General features: G+C 37.7%; 1 protein-coding gene across 1 annotated transcript in view; it reads right to left on the bottom strand.

Moving 5' to 3' along the window:
* Positions 1-27,539, bottom strand: part of LCP2 (lymphocyte cytosolic protein 2) — a 1,995,233-nt gene that overhangs the window by 1,452,938 nt on the left and 514,756 nt on the right. Inside the window, exon 3 of the mRNA XM_044084497.1 lies at positions 7,844-7,890. Within this exon, the coding sequence (XP_043940432.1) occupies positions 7,844-7,890 (47 nt within the window). The remainder of the gene's footprint in view (positions 1-7,843; positions 7,891-27,539) is intronic.

Here is a 27,539-nt window from a genome sequence, read left to right on the forward strand (position 1 = left end):
GGAAAAGAGAATGCATTCCTAAACCTCATACTGTACGTACTCCATAGTGAGTCTGAGTCACGTATACAAAAAGGTCTGCACTCTTAAACCTCATACTGTACGTGCTCCATAGGGAGTCTGAGTCACGTAAACAAAAAGGTCTGCACTCTTAAACCTCATACTGTACGTACTCCATAGTGAGTCTGAGTCACGTATACAAAAAGGTCTGCACTCTTAAACCTCATACTGTACGTGCTCCATAGGGAGTCTGAGTCACGTATACAAAAAGGTCTGCACTCTTAAACCTCATACTGTATGTGCTCCATAGCGAGTCTGAGTCACGTATACAAAAAGGTCTGCACTCTTAAACCTCATACTGTACGTGCTCCATAGCAAGTCTGAGTCACATATACAAAAAGGTCTGCACTCTTAAACCTCATACTGTACGTGCTCCATAGGGAGTCTGAGTCACGTATACAAAAAGGTCTGCACTCTTAAACCTCATACTGTACGTGCTCCATAGTGAGTCTGAGTCACGTATACAAAAAGGTCTGCACTCTTAAACCTCATACTGTACGTGCTCCATAGTGAGTCTGAGTCACGTATACAAAAAGGTCTGCACTCTTAAACCTCATACTGTATGTGCTCCATAGCGAGTCTGAGTCACGTATACAAAAAGGGTCTGAGTACTAGCCTATTTACAGGATTAAAGTAGTTAAAAGATAAATATGGTTAAATTATAAACAAGTAAATAAATAAATAAATCAATTATAAATACACATTTGCAGTTCTTCTTTATATATAGCAACCAAAATGCATTCCTTTACAACTCTGTTCCTGAACCTATAAAATGAGCACTAACATGGGTCCTATGAGGGGTCAGATCCATTCGCACACAGTTTGCTCTCTTAAATTGATAACATTCCAATACTTTTGTTTCAGTAAGTTGCAGAATCGACAAACCACAACTCCACAAAATAAAGGACTCCCTCTTTAAATGTAATACTCTCTCTCTCTCTCTCTCTCTCACACACACACACACACACACACACACACACACGCACGCACACACACACACACACACACACACAGACACACACACACACACACACACACACACACACACACACACACACACCATGTAAGCTTCTCAAATTCAAAAAAATATTACTGTATTCACATCTTTTGTTAATACCTGCAGTCATCTGGGTAGTGGTATCAAAATAAAAGGCACTCCCTAAAATGCATTCAGGGACACTAAACCACCATTATTTTATCTGGGTCTTCACATTCTTAGATAACTCCTGCTCTCACAGCATTAGGCTTCATATTAGTAGCACTTTCTTTATGGATACAAAAAAGGTAGATGAAATCACATTTCATAGCAGTTATTTTTATTAATGTATTTTTTTCTTGTATCAGAGTAGATTCAAATGTAAAAATGTAAGTCTGTCTAGTCCTTTAGTCTTTCATGTGATCTCTAAATTCTTATATTATTTTAAGTCTACAATACTCATTCTTATGCCTCAGTGGTACTCAGGTCATCAGCCATGATACGCACTGATTTTGAAACCCCCCCCCCCATTTGCTTTGGTTGGCCCACAAGTTCAGCTTTCTCTCTTAGAGTAGGGAGGAATGAAACAACAAGCTTGCGTGTGTGTGTATATATGTGTCTGTGTGTGGATATATATATATATATATATATATATATATATATATATATATATATATATATGTGCGTGTGTGTGTATATATATATATATATATATATATATATATATATATATATATAAAATATATATATGTATAGTTACGTGTGTGTGTATGTGTCTCTATGTCTATAGACACACACACTTGCACGCATACATATACATATATATGCATGTACATATATGTGTGTGTGTCTGTGTGTATTTGTGTGTGCATGCGTGCAGAAGTTGAAAATGCACATGGAACCCTTACATCGAGCAATCTAAAATGATCAACAGTCAAAACACTGAAAATATATACACAAAAAACATATTTTTGAAGGGGGGGGGCAAACAGGCAAACACTCATGCACCACCCCACACATCCTCCCCTGCTACTTATATTTATATATATATATATATATATATATATATATATATATATATATATATATATATATACCAACTCCAGGATCGTACAATAGTGACGAAACGGAAAATTCTCAATCCCTGCTGTACTGTGACAGCCATCTAAGTAATGTTGGCATCCTTCAACAAATTCACAAACACACACAAACACGTATATATACACACACACACACACACACACACACACACACACACACACACACACAAGCACATACATTTGTGTGTGAGTGCGTGTGTGTGTGTGTGTGTGTGTGTGTGTGTGTGTGTGTGTGTGTGTGTGTGTGTGTGCGTGTATGTATGTTTGTATCATATTTGATATTATCTTAAGCAGCTAATGGGATCACTGGCCAGCAAGTGAAGTACAAGGCCTGCTATTCCAAACCCATAATGAACGCATTTTCTCACATCTACAGCATAGCTTTCAACTTTTTTTTCTCAAGAATCAGGAACAAAGCCAAAATAAGTGGGGGGGCTAATGACAAGAACCAGTGACAGTGTTTTAAAATATTATACTGGCTCCCTTCAAAAGTCAGTAGAACAACAAATGTTGGATCAATGTGTATTTTCTGAACAACAAGAAGTATGAACTCTAATGTCTTATTACCTTCCTCCAAAAACAGGAATGCTGATGCTGGTCAGTCATTCCCATCCCTGCTAGAAAAATTTCTCCATGCTTTGGCCAATATTCAGGCCTGATTTTTTGAGCCAAAGTAAGGGCTTTGTCCCTTTAGCTTGTTTTACCTTGCATCTGAAGATACGTCCACCACTGTTGCACATTTGCTTTTACATAGCCTGTCTTACTTCTTTCTGCTATGTGGTTATTTCCCCCATATGTATCTTCTACATAAAAATGAGTTTTCATCCTATCTAATAATACACATTACATTTTGTAGAACAGCATCATAATCAGCTCTAGCCTGGAAACCATCAATGGGTCAGTAGAGTCCTGTCTATGAGTTCATACTTTCTGATTTCCACTTCCTCCTGCTAACATTACTTCCTGCCAAAGACTATGTCTGAAGTTGCAATGTTGCATGATTTGTTACTCCAACTTCAGGACTGATAAGCTTAGATCGCTGAAGTTCAGTAATGAAGTACTTCATTTATCACCTCCCATCTTAACATTAATTATAGTTGTGTTGTAGAAACAGAATGCTGTCCATAGCACAGCATTTATTTTTTATGTTGCATCTCCAGAATAGTCCTGATAACAGTCCATAAGTCATTGCTTTTGAGATGGTTTTTATGTCTTCACATTCTTGAGAAACAGAAGTTCCTAATCACATATATCACACTTTACTCAAGAATAGTCTCTGGGGAGGAAGTTCATTTCTTAACCTTTTTTTTGGTCTGAGATTTTATCAGCCCTGTCGACTTCCTCTGCATCTGGGGTGGTATATGTCAAAGTGTTTTCATTTTTTTTTCCCTTTTGGTTTAATAAATGCAATGCATCCTGAACAATATTTTGAAGATTCAGTATTCAAATCACAAAATAATAATTACAAGATGGCAAATTAAACAAGAAGCCCTTCCCCAATCCACCTGTTAATTCACATAACTACCTCCAAGCTTGCCATTAGTCAGAAAAACAGAATTATTTATGTATGGAACTTTCTCTACTGTTCATCAAATTTGGAATGTACAAGTGGCATTTTCAAACTCTGTTAAAAACCGCTTCAAGTACTTTGTGTTTCAGAAAAATGCAAGTTGCACCTCAGTTTGTAACCTAGATCTAATATTTGCCCTGGTGTTCTCTACTTGCAGTCTTGATGGAAAGTTAAATAAGTCTGCCTTAAACATAACCTACACAAAACCTAAAAATTAACAAAATTAACCTAAAGTTAGCAAAAATTAGCAAAACCTAAACTGAGTGCACAAAAGTTGAAGGTTATTACTTTAGTATGCAGGGCCATTAAAACTCATAAATATATCACTTAAACATCACCTTAGTGCTGGATAACATACTTTTTGGAGAATAAAATGCATGACTGACAATAACAGCTGTGAACTCCAGGAGGTATTATAAGACTGTTATAAAGCCAGAAGCAAAAACTGAAGCAGATAAACACAAAAGCCAGAAGAAGTAACTGGATTGAAACCACTCAAAGTAATGCAGGCTGCAAATCACCACACAGTTGTAGAATGCAGAATCCACTTTATTAACTTCAGAAATATAATAATCTAAGGATGAGCGCTTTCGTCCAGAAAGATCTAGACTTCATCAGACAATTTACCCCACATAGTTACTTCCTTCTTATACAGTTCAAACAGGAAGTTCCACCCAGTTATCACTTATGTCATAAAATGCACAATATTTACAGTCACTGAATTTAAAAAGCAGACAAAATATACAAACTAAAAAAGTTCATGGAACACATCACCCTAAAAAACACACTATATATAAGCACTGCTTCATAAAATGACAATATACAATAAATATTTAAATATGTTGAATATGTTAAAACAATAAATATGTGTAATTAAATACTAAAAATTAGATATAGTAGAAAATGTTAAGAGAAATAAATACACTTTAACATAATAAATACTGAACATGTGAATTATTTAAAATGTTAAAATGCATAATGGAGATATATATATATATATATATATATATATATATATATATATATATATATTTTTTTTAAATCTTTCCAATGCCTTTGGTTTTAAAACTGGGCTAATGGAAATATGCTCATTCAGGCCAGGCCAGTTCCTAACATTCAAACGTAATTGCAAGTATAATTCTCTTTTCTCAGGTAATAGTGACCATGCACCACCCCTCATGTTGGTACTGATATTATCTATAATAAAGAATTGGAACTTATGATCATTGCACTCCAAAACATGTTTGCTAAGAGAATTAGTTTCTTTTTTATTCCTTATGTCATATAGGTGTTCGTATATGCAATTTTTTTACTTTCTATCAGTCTTGCCTATGTAAAAGCAAGAACAGGTGGTACACATGGCACAGTAAATCACTTTCTCAGAGTTACAATTGCATTTCTGATTGATTCTGATTTCGATATTACTGATGTGAAAAATATTGCCTTCTTTTATGCAACTGCAATAATTACATCTGCCACATTTGTTCATAGAACTTGACCCGTGGTTTGGATAAGAGTTACTGCTCCCAAATATGTTTTTCATATTCTTGCCTTTCCTATATACCATAATAGGTTGTGGTCCTATTAGTGGTCTGATGTTCTTATCATGTCTCAAAATAGACCAATTTTTTGTTAAGATGTTTCTTACTATGTAACTATCTTGAGTGAATACAGTGATGAAAGAAGTCTTATAATCATTCTTACTTGCAACATTGTTACTTTCTTGATTACTGGTGGAAGGACCACTGTCAATCATATTACAAGAAAGTAAAGGTACATAAAACCCATGCTCTCTCTTGTTAATCATCTCAATCATTATATCACTAATGAAATTACAAGGATAGCCTCTTTTTTGAAACATATTTTTCAAGTTGTCACATTCATCTAAAAATTCATCAATACCAGATACCATATGGGCTGCACGCACGAACTGTCCCTTAACTATTGCTTTCTTTTGTTTGACTGGGTGTGTGCTAGAAAAAAATACATCTATACCTTGTGGATAACGCATTAATCAGTATGTGAACATTGATTCTGCGGCAAGCACAGTTCCATTAAAAGACTGCCTTGCAGAAACCTTTTCATTTGGTGAAGCTGAGAGAATCACAATGGACACTGTTAACAATGATTTACCATCTCTTTTTGATCAGTTTGATTACAAACTTTCTAAAATTAACTGACTTCAGCTTGACAATTCTTATTTTAGAGAATGTATTAAGGACAATATAGTGTCAAAAGATTTAAGAATGTGGCGCTACCCTAATGGGTTACAGTACAATGCAGAACTATTTAAAGAGCTAGTTGCTTTATTTGATAGACATGGCATAGTCATTTGCTTATCTTAAAGAAGTGGGCTTGAGGCCTTTTAAAGGGCTATTAAGGTAAAAGTGGGGATAAAAGGAGTAAAAATCTTCATATAAAATATTACATATCAAGAAACTTTCATAACCCATTCTGAAGCTTGTTTAAGTTTGCTGTGGTAATGAGTGGCTAGACCAGCTCACAGCACTACATAGATCTGACATGAAGATGCCAGGAGATTTCCAGAAGCTTTACTTAATATTCTATGTTTTCCAGTGCTGTGATTTTCCAATAATGAATCATTGTACATTTTTCTGCTGGACTAAGAGGAATTAAAAAAAAAAAATAAGTAACAAAGCTAATGCATTCACATTCTCTTTGCTGCTGTGGTACCAGTCAGAAATGCAAGACATCTGTAATAAAAAAAATGTGTGATTTATTTTGTTTATAAATAGAAGGAGTGTAGTACCTCCAAATGCTGGTACTTTGCAGTACGGTAATATATAAGTAATAGTCAGTGGTGCAAGAAGGCAAATTTCCCCTGCAAAAAATGCATTTGTAAGCACTGTAATGATTTTCACTTTTCAATTTAGAGTTGTGTTTTTTGACCACACTTTTTAATGTAAATTACTACCTGTTTGTACTTCATTCATGGAGCCATTTTCATAATTATGATAATTTTTGAAACCTATGCATCATGTGCTTTTGTGTTGTAAATCTTACAATGTTTGAGATTCTACCAAAGAGATGTTTGCTGAGTTTACCTGTATATATGTGTCATATCAAAATGTGTTCATGAATGGAGAAGCTATTGATATCACTACACTTACTGAAAGTATCCTGAGCAAATTTGTTTAGGTAATTGAAAATGTTATATAGGACTGATGATTTATTTGTGAAGGAGTCTAATTTTGCTCTTGGTTAAAGACGATGATTTTTTTTATTTTTATCTTTTTGTTAATTGGTTAAGCCTAATAGAAAAAAGTGTCCCTTTTCAGGGTCCACCCTGCAAAACCATTTGGTTAATTGACTGACTTAAGAGTCACACAGTAGGCAAATAGAGATGAAAGTATCAAACCCTGTACTCCTGACTATAGTAAACACCTTTTTAACAGCTCATAGCTTTAATCCCCTGTGCAGACTGCAAACTTTTATGATCTGTATTAATTACAGAGAGTATAACAATGGGTGAGGAATAGGAAAAATCATAAATGTGTCAGTATATCTAGGATTTTGACATCCCTAGTCGGATTTTACACTATCAGCTCCAACTTGTGATAACATAACGAATCAGTATCTGGGCAGATTTCTTGAAGCTGGATAGTTTACACAGTCATTCTTGGGATACTTAAAATCCCTCATAAGGAATTTACTTTTTACATCCTGGTGTTTAGTGAAGAAAGACTCTCAGGTGAAGCCAAATTGCTCTGTATATACACTGTGAATGCAACAAAGTAATCAACATTTCATTTTACATCCAACTGTACCATCTGTATTAATATAAACCAATACTACCATAAAAAGCAACCAATTCTGTGGTATGATCTCTTGCTACTTGTTGATAAGGACAGGCTGTCCTTAACCACACTCTTCTTGGTTGGTGTTTTACAATATATCTGCTATTAATATTGAACTAAATGGATGACTCAGAAAACAGAGCTGATGTTTTTGCAGTTGGTGTTTATAGCTGCTGCAGGCACATAATGCCTGCTGGTTCGCACATATATTTTGCCATTACTCTTCATTCCAGTTATTAAGGAGACAGCAAACATTAACATATCTCACAATGACTACTGTTTTTATACAAACAAAAATAAGAACTAAAGTTTAAACACTTACGGTACATCAATCGGCTGAAACCTCTGAATATCATTTTCTGATAAGTCCTGAAAAATATAAACCATGTACTGAATACCACAGTATAGATTTTAGATACTTAATCATTATACTGTTTTAAAGTACAGTTTGTACAACTAGACATATCAATTAAGAATTATCATATCAATTAAGAATATGCGGATTTAATTACAAATGCATCAGTTTATTGGTTTCACAATTACTACAATGAATAATATCCTCTTAAATGGAGAAACATCAAATGCATTATGTTTTTGTTCTTTGGCAGCTTACAACTGATCACTGTGTGCCCCCAGAACCCGTCCTTATCTATTAGGACTATTGGGCACTGTTTCATCCTCTGGATTTACTCCAACCCATCCTTAAGGCAGATGAGGAGAATAAGACACCTGTTGCACTGCTATATATTGGATACCAAGGAGTTTTTTCTTCTTTATGCCCTAACCCCCCCCCCCCACACACACACACACACACACACCTTTTGGGCATCTAGGGGTGGGCATGCAATGGAAGAATGCTGGTGTACTGTCCCACCTCCACAGTGGATCAGTCAATGTCCCTGCCTATTCTCATTTATGACAACATCTCCCCTGCATGTCCCAGCCTCCACCAAGGGTCAACCATGATTTGCATTCAAGTGCAGGATGAGTATGCCTAGCTTTTCCCACCAGAGCTTCAGATGCCAAAGCCACTAATCAAAACCAGACTGCCTAGGCCATTGTCAGAGTTTTTTCCCTCTATGACATGGCACTGGTTATCAAATGTTCTATGTACAGCTGTTATAGAAGGATGTAATTTTTTACAAGTAAACTGAAAGTAGAAATTAAATGTTATAGTAATATTGAATATGATGGACCATAAAGTGCTATGAATAACTGCAAAAATCATCCAAATAGAAATGATCTAATAAGCCAGTTACTAACAACTTACATACATGAATTGTATAGGAATGCATTGCTCCAATACTTGTATTTATTTTCCCTTTAAATATGTTAGTTATTCTGAAACTCTGCAATAGGAAATATTATTTTATCAAGTTTTATAAACAATTGTTAATATCCATTTTGGGAAAGAAAGAACACTTCTAATAACACAAAAATTCTACTGAGCACTGGTGCAACAGTAAAACTTTAAAGCGTCAAGTATAACAAACAAGAGCCTGAATGGCTAACTGAAAGCAGCAGTATTTTAGAGCTCCATATAACTAGTTAAATAAGACAGGAAAAATATTTTTTTTCTTCAAAGTATAAAATCTTATAGATAAAGGACTAATTTACATAATTAGAAACTTTGGTGAAGTTTTACAAATAATTTCCTGTCAAAAAGCTTGGAGATATATTCACTTGTTAAAATGAGCAACTCAAAGAATTCTCACCAGGATGCTACCTTAAAGAAGGAACTACAACAGATGGCATCTACCCTGCAGGAGTTGTCTTTGAAGATGGATGATTTTAAAGAGAACCTGGAAAATCTTAAAAACAGGCTGACACACTTAAGGAAATTCTACAACAACACCAGAAAAGGGTAACAGGAATAGAGGTTTCTCTAAATGACTTAGAAAACAGACGTAAGGAAGAGGAAACACAGAAAGAACTGCTTCTTAAACAAAACACTTCGTTGGTTAATAAAGTAGATGACTTGGAAAATAGGGAGAGGAGAGATAACATCAGGATTTTCAGATTACCTGAAAACACAGAAGGTGAGGATATTATTTCCTTTTTATCAAGCTGGATCCCTGACTTTTTAAATTTAAAAGAACTTTCCTTTGGCATTGAAAGGGCACACAGAGCTCTTGGGAAACCTGCCACTAACTCAAGCTCTCCTCCTAGGTCAATAATTATCAAATTTCTTTCATACTTGGACAAGGAACTGATTTTAAGATCTGCTTGGAGGAAGGCACCTCTAAAATATAAACAGAGCCTGATAAGATTTGATAACGACTATTCATCTAGAATAATGAAACAAAGGAAAAAAGTGTGGCCAATGATAAAGTTTCTGAAACAAAATAACATCAAGGCACAACTTGCATATCCAGCTAAGATAAGAATACTGTATGCCAACAAGATGAGGACTTTTATTGACTTAGAGGAAGCCTCTTCATTTATTAAAACTAATAATGTGATTACTTTACCAGAAGATATGGATTAGATGTCACCTTCTCTCAAGAGAACAAAAGAAACAAATGTCTGGGCAGACGTCAAAAAGAAGAAGCAAAAGACTGATACTGTTACAGCCAAATCTCTCAAAGCATCTACTATGATATGAATTGTTTTAACATTACTTTAAAGGACCAGTTTTACTGCTTGGAATTTTAAAACAAAGGTAACTAACTACTGGAATCTTTATCTATATTTTTGAAAATAAATGACACATGAGAGTTTTCACATTACATCAGGTATGTAAAACAGGGTACTTTTCTTTCACAGAAGGAGGGTTATATAGCACATAAAATATTTATACTGTAAGTCAACATACATAGTATATGTGTATTTTCTCTTAATTTTTTCTTTTCTTTCTCTCTCTCTTCTCTCTTTTCTCATTATTATTTTAACTGCATCTTGTCTCCCTTTCTAAATTCTCTCCTGTTTACTAAACTAATATAGTCTGTATATATTTAATAACTCACTATCTATACATAGATAAATAATAGTCTAAAATAATCTAGTTTTAAGGTAGACTAATTGGAATAATGAACTTAATTGTTATTACAATATTTATTAGATTAATGATGGTCACTGTTATGCTTATTGGGATTGGGGACATGTTCGTGATTAACTCTGAAATGTTCCATTCATGTACATATGTACTTTGAATTATTTCCTTTTAGTAACAACAAATACATAAAAAAAAAGGAGGGAAAATGTACTGTTGGCAACAGTAAACAATTGCTGCAGTTTCTAAGGACACTGTGAAGCTGCGAAGTGCATTTAGCCTCACAGATAACAAATACTAAGAAAAAGTAATGTTTAGTTATTAAAATAAAAAACAACCTAAACAAGGTAAAATAAATACATAATAGGATTATTTGTAAATATTTTATGATTTATCCTCACAGGATTACATATTCCTGGAAACAACTGAAATGTTCCCAAACTACATGTGCACTAAAATGTAGCTGCTTGATTAAAAAGTATTACTCACTTTAACATGCTGATTTCACAAGCTGTCTGCATTGTAAAAGTTACATTTCATATGTCACTTGAAATTGTCAGTCTCTAGAGCATATGAAAAGATACATATTACTTTTTGCAACATGTTATCTTTGAAGTTACCTCACACTCTGTACAAACTCACTTGGTAACTGATAACTATTAATTTAAAATAGTTTAAATATTAAATGTGCCCTTGAAATACTATTGACATTTTGACAAAATATAACCTGAACTGTAAAATGAATGACTTGAAAGAAATGAAGTAATACATAGATTTCAAAGACAGTTTTTGACACTACAGTAAAAGTAAATATATATATATATATATTCACAAGGAAGTATTGAAATGTTTTAGTCTTCCAGTTAAAATAGCTTACTGTCAACATTTTGCGATATCAGAAAGTTTGAAGAGCTAGGAAATTACTATTCTTTGTCTTTATAATGATTATTAGACAGATGTTAGATTCTGCTTAGTTTAATGAATTGTGACATATATTTATGAGTAAAAGTGGACTCAGTTACTCACATTGAACTACACATTCCTGGAAACTCAACTGAAATGTTCCCAAATTACTTGTGAATTTAAATGAAACTGCCTGATTAATAAGCATAATTTATTTTAACAACCTGAATCCATAAGCTATCTGCTCTATATATGTTACATTATATATGTCACTTGCACATGAAAAAAATACTTATTATTTTTGCAACATGCTATATTTGCACTAACCATACATTCTAAACTAACTTAATTGGCAACTGACAAGTTATTTATTTGAAACAGTCTAAATGTTAATTGTGCCCTTGAAATGTTGTTGCCTTTTTGACAAAACAAAACCTGAATTGAAAAAGGAATGATTTGAAGAAGTGAAGTATTGTACAGATTTCAAAGACAGCTATTGACACTACAATACAAGTAGAAATGTATATATATGCAAGGAAAAATTGAAATGCTTTATACTTTTAGTTAAAATAACTTATTGTTAACTTTTTGCTTTATCAGAAAATTTAAAGAGCTAAGAAATTATTTCTAATTTGTCTTTATAATGTTTACTAAAGTGATGTCAGTTACTGACTTTAATGGACTGCAAGTCATGTACAAGACAGACTACTGAATGTTTTTTCTGTTTACCTATGTTTGTTGAATTTATTTTATTAGTACTGATTTAAAACAAGGGAAAGAAAGGGATGGGAAATCTGTTTTTGGTCAAGGGAAGAGAGGCTTAAGAGTATTCTAACTGTCCCGAGAACTCTCTAAGATGCTCTAAATACTATTTGATTAATACTTACCTAAGGTAAGTCTTGATTACCATATACTTACCTTCACATTCGTTCTAGACCTGATGTGATTACCCATTCTGGAAGCAGGAGGTGCCCTATACAGGGTGGGAATTGTCAGGGTGATCATAGTTCATTCTTAAACTCTGCTTTGTAAATCTATAAATATGTAAAAGCACTGCACACTAGAATGTAGGGCACCTCTACTCAGAGTCAGGATGCCACTGATAAGCCATGTCTTTTCATAAGTGTAAGTTGAAGTTGGTGAGCTAAAGAGTGGGAAAGTAAAGGAAGACAGTGCACCTACATTAAATTCATATTTCATTGGTAATCACTCATTGTCTCCTACAGAGTCCTGTTACTCAAATTATTTTAGTAATAATCTATTTGTTGTTGGCTTATTTAGTGTATGCTCCTCTGTTGCATTTAATTTATCCAAATGACATATCTGACATGTTTGGGATCTCTTAAGGGTAACTAAATATTGGATATTTTCTAAGTCAACATAATAAGAAGTTATGTACCTACCATAACGTTCCATGTTAGTTGTCTTCTCTCGCCTTCTTTCTTGCTTGATGGGTTCGGAGCCGATCCTCGGCTCCGACTTGCTTTAGCTCGAGAACTCCTTTTACCAGCTCGAGGCAGCCCCATATCCCATGATGCAAGGCAGGAAGTACCCAGATCTCGTTTGTTGACAAAGGGCAATAACACCAAGCATAAAATACTTCCCAAAGGAAGAAGAAACTTACAGATGGAAAAAGGACCAGGTCTGAATGGTCTTTAGCATAATAGTTTCTTATACAAGGTCTGTCCAGGCAAGCGGGAAGAAGGGAGGCAAGCAAGAAAGAAGGCGCAGGAAGACAACGAACATGTAACATTATGGTAAGTACATAACTTCTTAATGTTAAGTTGTCAATCTCGCTTCATTCTTGCTTGATGGGACCGTCCTAGCACCTCTATCCTGGGTGGCTCAATGGAACAGACTCTTGAGGACTGTAGAGGCAAAACTGGCTCTGTCCCTGGAGGCCAAGTCCAATTTGTAATGGGAAACAAAAGTCTGAGGAGTGGCCCAAGTGGCCGCTGCACAAATAGTGTCCAAAGGCAGTCTAGCTTGAAAGGCTGTAGAAGTAGCTAAACTCCTAGTTGAATGTGCTTTAGGTTTTGAGCACAGCTGTTTTCCCCTGATCGTATAAATTTCAGTGATGACCAAGAAAGCCATCTGGACAAAGTCACTTTAGAAACAGGAAGGCCTTTTTTATTATCCACATAGGAAACAAAAAGTTGATCAGACTTTCTAAATTTTTTTGTTCTGTCCAAATAATATCTAAGCTGACGGTGGACGTCAGGATAATGTAGCTTTTGTTCAGCTCTATCTGAATAGTTAGGAAAAATACAGGAGATCAATGGATTGATTCAGATTGTTTTTGAAGCGACCTTAGGTAAAAAGGATGGATTAGTTCTCAAAGATACTCTGTCTTTGTGAAAAATCAAATAGGGGGGTCGAACCGAAAGAGCATGAAGTTCAGACACCCTCCTGGCAGATGTAATAGCCACTAGGAATAACGTTTTCCAAGAAAGATATTTTAGGGAACAAGAAACAGCTGGCTCGAAGGGGAAGAATCAAGGATGTCAGCACTAAATTTAGATCCCACTGAGGAGGAGGATTCCTGATTGGAGGCTTTAGTAGGAAAATTCCTTTCAAAAGGCCCTGCAGAGCCTATGGGACATAATATTATGATCTGCTATCCCGACATGAAAATTAGAAATAGCAGCCAACTGAACTCTGACTGTGGAAGAAGAGGAGCCTGCATGAAAAATCTCTGCTAAGAAGTCCAGAACTGCCTGAACAGGGGCAGTAAAAGGATCAATATTTTGGGCCTTAGCCCAATAAGAGAAACGTTTCCATTTGCTTGTGTAAATCCTCCTGGTAGAGGATTTTAGTGAAGTTACTATGATATCTCTAACTGGGTTAGAGATCAAAGGAAGCCTGGCTAAGGAAGGAAGTGGAGCAACCATGCTGTGAGGTTGAGAGAAGGGATTGACCGGTGCAGCTGACCGGATTGGTGAATCAGTAGATCTGGCACTGGGTCCAGATGCCACGGCTGCACCAAAAGGTGATGATGGAGGAACGGAACCAAACTTGTCGAGGCCAGTAAGGGCAATGAGAATCAATTTGGCTCTCAAACGGTAGCTTTCTGGATCACCTGAGGGATCAGAGGAAATGGAGGAAGGCATAAAGAAGTCCCTGGGGCCAATCCTGGGTCAGAGCGTCTCTGGGGATGGCCTGATAGAGGAAGAGGCTGAAGAAGTCTGGACATTTGCTGTTTTGGGGAGTAGCAAAAGATCGCAACATGGACGACCCCATTCCAGAAAAATCTCTTCCGCCACGGATTGCTTGAGAGACCACTCGTGAGGCATGAGAATAGCTCTGCTCAATCTGTCCGCTATAATGTTGGTTTTCCCAGGGATATGCGTTGCTACCAGAAACCGATGAGAGGAGATCGCCCATTGCCAAAGTCTGAGCGCTTCTCGACACAAGGGGTAGGACTTGGTTCCGCCCTGTTTGTTGATATACCAAACTACAGACATGTTGTCTGTGTGGACTGCAATTGTCCCTACGGGAAGAAAGTCGTTGAGGGCTTGCAACGTTAAAAGCACTGCTCTCATCTCCAGGACATTTATGTGCAGATGGTACTCGAACGGTTGCCACGTCCCATGAACCATCCTGCCCTGATAATGACCCCCACCCGATCAGGGAGGCATCCGTGGTGACAGTGGCTATCGGGACGGAGGTACAAAGCACCTGCCTTGGTGAACCTGAGACGATGTGATCCACCAAGCAAGATGTTCTTTGCATGTTTGTGTCACCAGAATCTGGTGACGCATTGGGAGTTGCTGGTATGACCACTGCGTGAACAGCATCCACTGAAGGAGGCGCATGTAGAATCGAGCCAGGGAAGAAGAGTAATGGCCGCAGCCATGAGACCTAATACCTTTAGAACCATTCTGGCCTGTACTTTCTTGCTGGCCAGAATGATCCTGACATGAGACTGAATGTCTGAAACTCTTTGTTCTGTAAGGGTAGCTGACATCCGAACAGTGTTTAAGTTTGCCTATGAAGGTAATAGACTGGCAGGGCGATAAGGATGACTTTTCGGTTGACTGAGATGCCCAAATGAGAACAAAGGTCTATTGTGTAATCCCTGGCTTGTATAAGCTGATGCCTGGTGGTGGCTGACAGGAGCCAGTCGTCGAGATACGGAAACACCTGGAATCCTTGACGTCTCAGGTGAGCCGTGACCACTGCCATGCATTTGGTGAACACTCTGGGGGCTGTAGTGAGACCAAAGGGCAGGGCTCTGAACTGGAAATGACTGGACCCCAGCCGGCGGAGAAACCTCCTGGAGCGTCTGTGAATTTTGATGTGATAGTACGCATCCTGAAGATCTATTGAGCACATCCAGTTGTCCTTCTGTAAGAAGGGCAGAATTGACTGAAGAGTGACCATTCGAATCTTGTCTTCCTGACAGACTTGTTGAGTCTGCTGAGATCCAATATCGGTCTCCAGTCTCCCGTCTTTTGGGGACCAAAAGAACCTTGAGTAGATTCCGGCTCTGAATGGTCTATTGTAACTGGCTGAATGGCTCTTTTTGCAGTAGTTTTGCGATTTCTAACTCTGCAATGTCCCTTAGACCGGGTGGTACATCTGGAAGGAACTTGAGGGAAGGGACTTTCCTCGAAAGGAATTATGTAACCCTTGGATATGATCGACTGTACCCATCTGTCTTGAGTGAGGGAATGCCAGGCTTCTGGGTACAGTGATAATCTTCCCGACTGCCTCCAAGGAGGGACAGCCGGGCAACACCTCAGGGATGCTGAAAGGGCTTATCAGAGAGAGGCTCCCTGTTTCCCTGGTTCTTGGACCCCTCTGCCTCTAGAGCGGCGTCTGTTGTTGTTACCCCTCTGCCTCTAGGGGTAAACTGACCACGTGAATCCGGCGTGACTCCTTGGGATTTACGGAACCACATTTTCCCACCTTCTGTCCTTTGGGATAAGGCCTAGAAGGGGTGGAAAACGGACTCCAACAGCAGAAAGAGTCTTGCCGTCCTGCTCACACCTGGTCAAGGTCTCCTTCACCTGAGGGCCAAACAAAGCTGACCCATCAAAGGGAGAATTTGTGAAGGACGCCTTAAAGGATCCATAAAATCACATAGCCGCATCCAGGCTTGGCGTCTAAGAGCCACACCTGTGCCTGCGGCTCTACTCGCTCCATCCGCAGCATAAGATATTAGCCGCATGGAGGAGTTAGCAATGGAATTGAGGGTTCCTAGCTGCGAAGCAATCTTTTCTTGAGCCCCTGCAGCTGTAGGATCCTGAACTACTTCTCCCAGCTCCTTCAGGATATCTCTGGAGTCTGGTGAAGTGACAAAGATAATTCAGCCGCATAGCAAAGGTCGCTGAGGAAAACATCCGCTTGTACCTATCCATGGTCCTGGAGTCCTTATTAGGAGGATGGACGGGCACGGAAGGATCTGCAAGTTCCTTTTGGTGGCCGCAGCCACCACCATGGCATCAGCGGGACACCCTTGGTTAGGAATTGTTTGTCACTAGGGGCAGTGATAAATTTAGAAGGCCTCCTAGGGACTGGCTCTACAGAGTCAGGAGCTGTCCACGCCTTTTGCAATAACCTGCATAAGGGGTCGAAGGCGGAGACACCCAGGAGGTGGAGGGCCGAGATCCAAACGCCTCTAGGTATACTGACTCATCCTCAGAGGGATTGTTGGTGGGCCAGTTTCCCTCTGTTTGAGAAGTTCTAGGATGTCTGAAAAGGAGACATCCTCAGAGGGGATCTAGGGATCCCTCTGACTCATCAAAGTCAGTATCCAGTGACAGACTGGGAGTCTACATGCTTCCTCTTACAAGTCCTCTTCCTAGGAGGATCTCCCGAAACATCAGGAGAATCCTCGGAAGAGGGGGAAATTCCCAATGGGGAAACCTGAGGCGGAGGATCTCTGGGTCCTGTAGCAAGAGAAGTGGCAGAGATGTCAACAGGTACCATAGAGGGAGGAGCTACAGGAACAGACTGCTGACTGATACCAGTGGCCAGTACACTCTTCATCACCTCGAATGCTCCCCTCCCAGGCAGGTCCGAGAGAACCCACTCCGAAGAGCTAGGGACTCCAGGAACCACCGAAAGGGAAGTCTCCGAGGCAGATGTCGGAGCCGAGCTCACCAGGCCGAGGCTCCAAGGGGAAGAGCGGCTCGGACAAGGGTCCGATGCCACTCACCCCTCGGAGGAGACCATGGAAGCCCGACCACGAATCCCTCTAAGGAAGAGGAGATAAGAGTAGGGGCTGAAGGAACAGAAGGGGTATCCGTCCTCCAGCCGTAGCAGTAACCATGCCGAAGACTCCAACTCCAAGCTCTGGGGTAGAGTTGAAGGAGGAACTGTAACGGGTGTGGACCAACAGTCGTCTGCTGAGACGGACTGTGTAACATTTGGGCCAGTACCTGTGACTTGAGTAATCTACTGACCACTCTCTCTAGGTCATGATCTGACAACCTGGATGACCTTGAAGATCGGCTCCGATGGCTCCGTTCGATAGAAGAGGCGGCCGACGAAAGTATCGGCTCCAAGGAAGGAGACCTCGACCTCTTCCTGGAATGGGCCATCGGAGCCGATACTACTGATCCTGTCGGCACCGACTTCGGAGCTGACAGAACGTTCGATGTACCGGCTCCAGCCGGAGCCGATACAGCCACCAAAGTAACGGTGTCGGAGCCGATCGGAGCCGACACCGATGCCTGAGCCACATGGGTGTCGGAGCCGATCGAGCCGACATCGGCGGTCAACAGATTCGGCACCGATAGCCATCGGCGCCGAAGCTTTGTGGATCAGAATCGGCTCCAGCCGAGCCGATCTCGACTCACGAAGTCAGAGCCGAGGCCACAGGCTTAGAAACAGAAGCCTGGGCCTTGGCAGTTTTAGATGATTAGCGATTTTGTGGGCGGACTTAGCCGGAGAGCCCTCCGGCTTAAGAACCTGAGAATCAACTTGCGTCTCTCCTGCAGGACTCTCTGGCTGAAGGAGTGACAAATAGCACAGGAGTCCTGCAGGTGAAGAGGGCCCAAACAGTACAGGCAAGAAGTGTGACCGTCTGTCAGAGACATCTTCTGACAGCACGAGTCACACTTCTTAAAACCTGAAACCCTCTCCTTAGACATGGTGCCTAAACACAACACACACAGACACACCAGTCAAAATTAAATTAAACGAAATACCAAGAGGTATTTTATAGAAACACCAACACACACACCCTAACAGGGGGGGGATGGGATAGGGAAAATTGACTAACAAAAATTAAAAGAGACAGGGATTTCTGTCAGAAAAAGGGGTAGAATTAAATTAAACTATCACAAATTTAGTTTTAAACTAAAAAGGGGCTTGAAAATATCACAAATGTGAACTACTTACCAGGAGCTGGTAAAGAGAGGACCTCCCAAGCGGCAACGCAAGATCTGGATACTTCCTGCCTTGCATCATGGGATATGGGGCTGCCTCGAGCTGGTAAAAGGAGTTCTCGAGCTAAAGCAGAGTCGGAGCCGAGGATCGGCTCCGAACCCATCAAGCAAGAATGAAGGCGAGATTGACAACTTAACATTAATTGTTTACACTACTAACATTCCATCCTGATATATAAAATACTATAGAACAAGAATAGAATAATATAGAATTTCATATCTCTTTTAAGAAAATTCTCCGTATAATAATTTAACATATGGAACTCAGCTGATATTGTTGGTTAAAGGTATGAGTGATAATCCAATAGCTCTATCTTTATCTATTGGATTAGGAATGACCTTTATTCCATGTTTAATGGGAAATTCATATTTACTTGTATTTGATACTTTAGAATTAATGTTTTATAGAAGTACTTTTTTAAAGCCTGACCAGAATTTTACCCTACTTATATTTAAAGAAGAAAGAACATTAAATTACACTCCCAAGTTTACACACATAAAAATAACATCCAATGTTATCAGAGAATATGGTATAACAGGTTCCCTATGTTAGAACGAAAGCTTGGAAGATCGACACTGACATCACCGATGCCAGAAGACCGACGGAGCAGATAACCGACAACTCGGAATCCCAACAGTGAAAACACTGACACAGGAAACGTGTGAGTGCAACTAGGTAAGTGTGCGATAGTGAGGGATTTAGGGTTAGGGTGCGTGTAAGGTGTGTGTGTGATAGTGAGGGATTTAGGGTTAGGGTGCGTGTAAGGTGTGTGTGCGATAGTGAGGGATTTAGGGTTAGGGTGCGTGTAAGGTGTGTGTGCGATAGTGAGGGATTTAGGGTTAGGGTGCATGTAAGGTAAGTGTGCGATAGTGAGGGACTTAGGGTTAGGGTGCGGGTAAGGTAAGTGTGCGATAGTGAGGGACTTCAGGGTTGGGGCGGATTAAGTGAGTTAGGGTTAGGGTACGGGTAAGGTAAGTGTGCAATAGTGAGGGACTTGAGGGTTAGGGGCGGATTAAGTCAGTAAGGGTCAGGGTGCGGGTAAGGTAAGTGTGCGATAGTGATGGACCTTAGGGTTAGGGTTTGGGTTAAGGTTAGTGCATAGATAGTTGTGTGCAAGGTGTAGTGTAGGTTTTTAGGTTGTTGATGTGCTTGTGTTGTGTGGAACAGCGAATGTTTTGTTTTGTTAACTGTCGGTATTGTGGTTTGTTGGGCATGTGAGCTTTCGTGTTTTTGCGGTTTCGTTCTTGTGGTGTTGGTGTTGTGGGTGTTGGTGTTGTGGACTGTCGGTCTAACATAGTAGACCCAGTATAACTACTATAATCAAAATAAAAAAAAGAAGCAAAAAGTTTCTTCCAACAATAACTTGAAATGGATTTAACATTCTTATCATTAAATACCAATGGCTTAAATAATGCAAATAAAAGATCAAACTTACTAAAATATTTAAATCTAAACAAGGCACAAGTAGTATTTCTCCAGGAAATGCATTTTAAGACTAATTATAGCTTTATTTGGAACCCTAAGGACTATATAGTCCTAGCTCAATCCTCCTATAGAACAAAGACAAAAGGAGTATCAATTCTCTGGAAGAAAAACATAATCACTCCAAAAGTTATTTATAAATATGAAGACAAAGAAGGTCTACTAGCATTTGTTATAATTAAATTTAATAACAGAATATGGACCTTAGCTAATCTATATTGGTTCCCAGGAATTGGAGCAGGAACAGTTAAAAAACACCTAGATTTTATTTCCAACAATTATAAAGGAACTCTAATACTGGGAGGAGACTTTAATTGTACCTTAGAAGCTTCTGAAACCACCAAGAAGTCTTTTCACATTGCAACTATTTCAAAATCCTTAAAACAATGGAATGATTCATTTCCTTTAATTGACACTTTTAAAGTAAAAGATGATAAATCCTTATTATTTTCCCATAAAGACCATAGCTTTGGAACACATACCAGAATAGACAAATTATTCATAGTTCAAAATTTACAAACAAAAATCCTCAAATTCTCAATAGTTCCATGCCCCTTCTCAGATCATGACTCTGATAATGAAGCTCCAAACAGAGTTTAAACCTTTAATCCTCTCAACTAGAATTCCATCATATATCACGAATATTAAAGAATTCAAACCCTGGATGTTGTCAGAACTACAAATATTTCTTGAAATTAATAATACAACAGAAATCAGTAGAGTCATGGTTTGGAACTCAATAAAAGCGTATTTATTTGGTAAGACCCTTAGCTGGTACAAAAACAAAGTTAGAGAGTGGGAATCTGAATCATTAGACTTGCAAATCAGACTCTTGACAGCAAAATCTAAAAAAAAATCATAATTGTCCAGAAGTCAAAAAAGAAATAGAGGAATTAAATAAAAAATATAATGAAATTCTAACACACAAAACTTGTCTAGCCTTGGAAAATTAAAAATAAACTCATTAGCCACCTCCCCCAGATATCTACATAACTTATCTACAAGATCAAAAGCAAATAACATTAGTAGTATATATCATGAAAGGAAATGGAAAAATTATCAGATATAGGAGACATCCTTGAAGCATTTTGGTTCCATTATATGGAACACTTCAAAAAAGAAGATTTGGATACCAACCAAATAAACTTAGATGCAAACCTTATCAATATAAAAAAAAATTCCAAAAACTTAAAACTAGACTTACAAAAACCTATATCCTACAAAGAAATTCTTGACAAGATAAAAGAAAGTAAATCTAACAAAGCTCCAGGGATAGATAGTATAATTACTGAAATTTACAAACTCTTCCCTTCAACAGTAATCTCCCTTTTTCATAAAACTTTGCTAGAAGTCCAGTCAGAAGCAAAAATACCACCCTCATGGAAATATTCTCTCATAACACCAATCCTAAAAGATAATAAACCATCAGGCCTTTGCACCTCATACAGACCTATATCATTACTGAATAATGATTTCAAAATATTCATGTCAATACTAGCTAACAGAATGAAAATCCCACTTTCAAAGACAATTAATAATGATCAAACTGGATTTTTATATAACAGGCACACACATGATAATATTAAAAGGATACTTACTCTTATAGATTATGTGAATAAAGAAGATAGAGAAACACTTGTAATCGGATTAGACATAGAAAAAGCCTTTGATTCTACCAACTGGGAATATCTATTTAAAACATTAGCATTATTTGAATTTCCTCCTCCCTTCATCTTATTACTAAAAAAATATATATTAATAACTTAGCCTACATTAAATTAGTTCCTTTCACCGCAGAATCTATCCATATAACAAAAGGTACTAAACAAGGATGCCCCCTTTCTCCTATTTTATTTGCTTTGGCTATAGAAATACTTGCAGAAATAATACACAATAATCCAAGAATAAAAGGAATAGAAGTCTATGACCAGTACATATCTAAAATAATGCTTTTTGCTGATGATATTTTATTAACCTTATCAAACTCCAGAGAGTCATTAGGAGAGCTAGAAGAAGTAATGGAGAAATGTTATAAGATTTCAGGTTTACACTTAGACCCTGGAAACAAGGAGGATTGAACTTCCCAGAAATAGAAACATATATAAAAGCATCTGTGCTTAAAACTACAATAGACTGGATAAACCCAAATGATTTTGCCAACTGGAAAGAATTAACAATGTCTATATTAACAAATGAATTTAATCTGTTAAAAAATGTTTAATAGTAGACAAATCAAACAAACCCTGGTACATACTATGCATAAGTATACAATATAATATAACAAAACCTTCTAAAACAACACTGATTAATCATTACATCATTTCCTTTAGGAAACTTATCAATGCAATCATAGATCTAAAACTTTGGTTTGACCTTTTAACCCCATTTACCATCACTAAGAACTTTCCTCACAAAATATAAAGGGAAACAATAACCTCCTGGCAACAAAATGGATTCTTATGCTGGTTTCAATGTGTGAATAAATTAAATGTTTTAGATATACATATGATAAAAACTGCTTACAATATTCCAACACAGGACTGGTTAACCTTACAAAGCATTCTAATATACACTCAAGATTTATGCAGATTAATTAATAATTCCTCATTTAAAGATATTCCAAATCTAATAAGTTTTCTGTATGAATTTATATATAATAGTTGCGAAAAGAAAAATTCCACTTCAAATCTATATAAAGAGTTAATAACATATAAAACAATTCCCAAACTATCATACTGGCAGTTCTTAACAAAAGGTCAGTCATTGCAGTTAACAGAAGAAATTAAAACTAACACCTTAGTATCAGTTAATTACACCTCTAACACACAGTACTGGGAAATATTTAACTGGAAATACTTACATAGAGCATTTTTAACACCAGATAGAATTAAAAAGATCAGTACTACTACAAATGGTTTTTGCTGGAGGTGTGAAAAGTCAGATAAAGCAGACTGGATTCATATTTTTTATGAATGTAATAAAATTAAATCATACTGGAATGGAATCATTTTTACAAGCTTTATTTAATGAATCCTTTACCTTAACTAAAGTATTGATTATTATAAATGTAAATGAAGATCCCTACCTGAATAAGACAAATATGTATTTGTTATGGACAATACTTGCTATAGCTAGGAAATGCGTAAACAGAAGGTGGAATTCAAATACACCCCCGACCTTGGAAGAATTCTACACTTTATTGAAGACAACTGCATTGATGGAAATAAAAATCAAAGAACTACGAATCTATCCCAGGCCATTGGTAAATAATCCTTGGAAAAAAGTTATATCTTTGTTGGATACTCTGTAATAATCAATATTGTATCTCTGATAACTGATCTGTTAATTCTATATTTAATAACATACAGTGTATATAACTGAAAGTCAGGCTATTGTAAATATTGTATATAGTTGTTTAAAATTACATTTAAAAATATTATGTAAATTTTATTTTAATTGAAAATAAAAAAATTATTTGAGGAAAAAAAGTATAACAAACAAATACTAACAGTTTAATGTAATGCTTGTCATATCTGAGTAGCAGCACAAGACAGTGTGTGTGTATGTGTGTGTGCGTGTGTGCATGTGTGTGTGTGTGTGTGTGTGTGTGTGTGTGTGTGTGTGTGTGTGTGTGTGTGTGTGTGTGAGTGTGTGTGCATGCGTGCGCATATTTACAACTGTTATAAAGATGTAATCAATAAAAACGCACAAGGAAAATTCAAAGTTATGTAAATCATTCTGCCTAAAGTTACTTAGTCTTGAAGTGAGAGTCATTGACAGATTTCTGCAATATAAGACAGATTTCTGCAACACAAGATAAATTTACAATTACATATTCATAGTGGACTAACTGGTAATATTGTCACTTGTCACTATCTCATAATTTGGCTACTGACACATGTCATATATACAACTCAGAGTTGTAAAAAGATGACTCTGAAAAATTAAAGCAATTGTACCTCCCAAAGTACATGTCAGCAAACAATGTGAGTTTTAAGTGAAAACAATAGTTTCATCAAACCGTAGAATAATAATGCTTACCTGGAAATTATATTTCAAAGGGTGTGTTCAAATAATTAAGACACTAACAGTAAAGTTTAAAGTGAATAGAAATTATTTTTGACTTTACTGAAGGTTTTAATTTAATCATTTATTTAGTATTATTTATTTTACTTTTGTTTACCGGGAAAGTCCGACTGGGCGCGGATCCCATTTTCAGCGAAGGCCTGGGGAGAAAAGCTCCAGAAAGATTAGTACAGCACATACAGTAGATACAATACACATGTTAATAAAGTACAGTAGAGAGTCAAAAAGTTAATAAGGTACGGTTTCAAGGGCAAGAAAGGATCAAAAACTAAATATACTACAAGGAGCACCAAGTGTGTCAATAAACAATACAGTTGAAAGGACATTTTGTTCAGTCATTTGGTTATATTCATCAGTGGCTAGTACAGTAAACATACATTGATTAGGAGTAAAGAAAAGAGTTTTTGCAAGCTTTCATAGAAGGTTAAAGTATGATATGATATAATTAAGTGAAGCTACCCAGGGTAAGAACAATTACATAACCAAGAACTATTCAAGAAAAACTAAAAGAAAATTCTAGCCAAGCTAGAATTTCCACAGAGTGACCCCTCAACATTCTTGTGTTAGAGGCATGTGGGATATATGCAAATGACCCTTTTTAACATCAGGTGTTTCAGCTATATAGTGATTCTGAATGCCCATGACTTTTTTTTCTTTTTAAGTCGTTTAATGGACATATTCAGGCCAATAAAGCCAAACCTCACTAGCTGTGGACAGGCATGGTTTGCCTTGTTATGGATAGTAGGTAGGTTCTTGTGAAGGTAGCTTTATTGTCATTGGTGAGGTACTTTTTGCATCTATATAGGGTTCAGAGCTTTTTATTAACTTTCTTTATTGTCTGTGCAATGTGCATATTGAATTTCATGTTGTGATTGATGATAACCCCTAGAAAGTAAATGTGTTGAACAGGTGTGATAGGGGTGTTATTAGCTGAGAATATTGTGAATGGGACTCTAAGGTTCTAGTGGGATAGAATATCATTGTGTGTTTTATTGGGGTTAAGTATTAGTTGAGAGTTGGCTAACCAGGTTTCAACAGCAGTAAAAGACTCTTGTGTCAATTCCTGGAGTTGAGGGAGTGATGGGGCAGAGCAGATTAGAGTGGAGTCAGCAGTGTACTGGGCTAGAGTGGTGTGCCAGGTAACTTGGTGGAGTTGGTTGGTGAATATGTTGAAAAGAAGAGGTCCAAGAATGGATCCTTGAGGGACAGCTAGGGTGACAGGTAGGAGGGGGGATAAGGAGTTTTGCCATTTTACTGCTTGATGGCAGTTGGTTGGATAGTCTTGAAACCATGCTAGTGCATAGTGGCTGAGATTAAGATCGGAGAGAGCAGAAAGGGGTTTGGGATCAGAGACAGTATCAAAGGCCTTGGTGAGATGTAGGAATACAGAATTTTTGTGGGTTATTTTTGTGTTTGGTTTGAATGCCTATATAGTGGTTCCTTTTGTCTGTCTTAATTTGTTTTTTTGGCTTTGTTCCTTAGTTCCTGGTATGCCTGTCTATTAGTTTGAGTTTTATTTTGGTGCTACGAGTCCCATGATTTATCTCTTTGTTTTAGTAGTAGATGGGCATCTCTGGTCAATCAGGGGCATAGTTGAATTTTGTTCTGATAGGGGCAAAATGATTTAGAATGTTTAGGAAAGTGTTATTGAAGTAGTCTACAGCACTTTTGAGGGGGAAAGATGAGAGTGGTCTTGAGTTGCATTGATTAAGTGCAGACATGAAGTCATGGGTTTTGAAATTCTTTGTGTACTGGATTTGTTCGAGGGTGGAGGATTTTAATGGATTTACTTGGTGTCTAATTATAAACATGGGAAGGTGGTTGATGAGGGTGTCTGAGAGACAGCCTGAGAGGTACAGTTGAGATTGTCTGTTCGTAAGGATCCAGTCCAGGATGGACTCCTTTTGTAATGCTTTATCTACTTGTGTTGTGGTTTTGATTAGTTGAGTGAAACCATGTAGATTAATATGATTAGTGGGGTGGAGCAAGTTACAGGAGGACCAGTCTATATTAATGTCACCTAGTATGATTGTTTCTTGGGGAAATTTTTGGCATGTCCAGTCTAGAATGGATTCTACTGTTAATGTTATTGACGGAGGGGGGTATATAAGTATCAATTATATGTAAGTGTTTTTTTAGTTGATTTTCAGCTTAGTGAAAATAGTTTCTGCATTACTGAACTTGGGTTGTTAGTTGGCTAACAATTCAATGGTCAGGTTATTTTTGAAGAGGACAGCAATGCATCCGCCTCTTTTGAATATTCTGTCTTGTCTAAGAACATTGTAACCAGTCATTATTATTGTTTAGTGGTTTTAGCCAGGTCTCTGTGAGAAGGACTATGTCGGGGCAGTAGAGGGCCAGAGTAGCGTGTAGCTCTGGGATTTTGTTCAGTATGCTCCTTATGTTTATGTTGAGTATAAGGAGATCTGTTGATTTCCTGGGGGAGGTTAGAATGTTATTTGTTTGGCAGCGGGGGGGGGGTATTGTTATTGTTTGTAAGGCCAAGGTTTGAGTGCACGTCTCCACTAAGTATACTTTGGGATGCTATTTCGATTATAGTTTTTAGGCATTTGATTATAGATGTGTTATATTTTGAGGAAATGTGGTTGCTTAGTTGGTGTGGGGTTACTTTGAATGTGGCAAGGTCAGGATTTGAGATATAGATAGATGGAGGTATTATTGAAAAGGTTGGTTTGTCTTGTGAATGGGTACGGCAAGTAGGGGATTTAGTCTGAAATTTTGAGTTGCTAGTGTAGTGGTAGGAGCTTAAGTGTGAGGTAATGGGGAGGCTTATTATTAATGTACAGGTTAGGGGCCACATTTTGCTCGGAAAAAGTGTTGCTGCATTGTTGTGAAGTTTTGGTAGGTATCTTTACAGGACTGAGTAGGAATTTATGTGTGTCTACACTTCTATGTAGGTTGTGGTTAGAGTGGGGGGATTAGGTAGGGGGTATTAGCCTGAACAGCTTGTGCAATTTGGGTATTGTGTGAGTTAGGTGATGTGGAGTGAAGGTAGATGGTGAAGTGGACTGAAGAGAGTGAGAAGATGAATGTCTATATAGAACTGAGGTTAGTGTGAGAGAGAGGTTAAGGGGAGTGGCTAGTTACTTATAAAGATCAGGAGCCTGGGGGTGGGTGGGAATGGGGGTAGGGTAGG

The sequence above is a fragment of the Protopterus annectens genome, chromosome 9.part0 (genome assembly GCF_019279795.1).
Source record: "Protopterus annectens isolate FY-2018-M chromosome 9.part0, PAN1.0, whole genome shotgun sequence".
Taxonomy (NCBI): Eukaryota; Metazoa; Chordata; order Ceratodontiformes; family Protopteridae; genus Protopterus; species Protopterus annectens.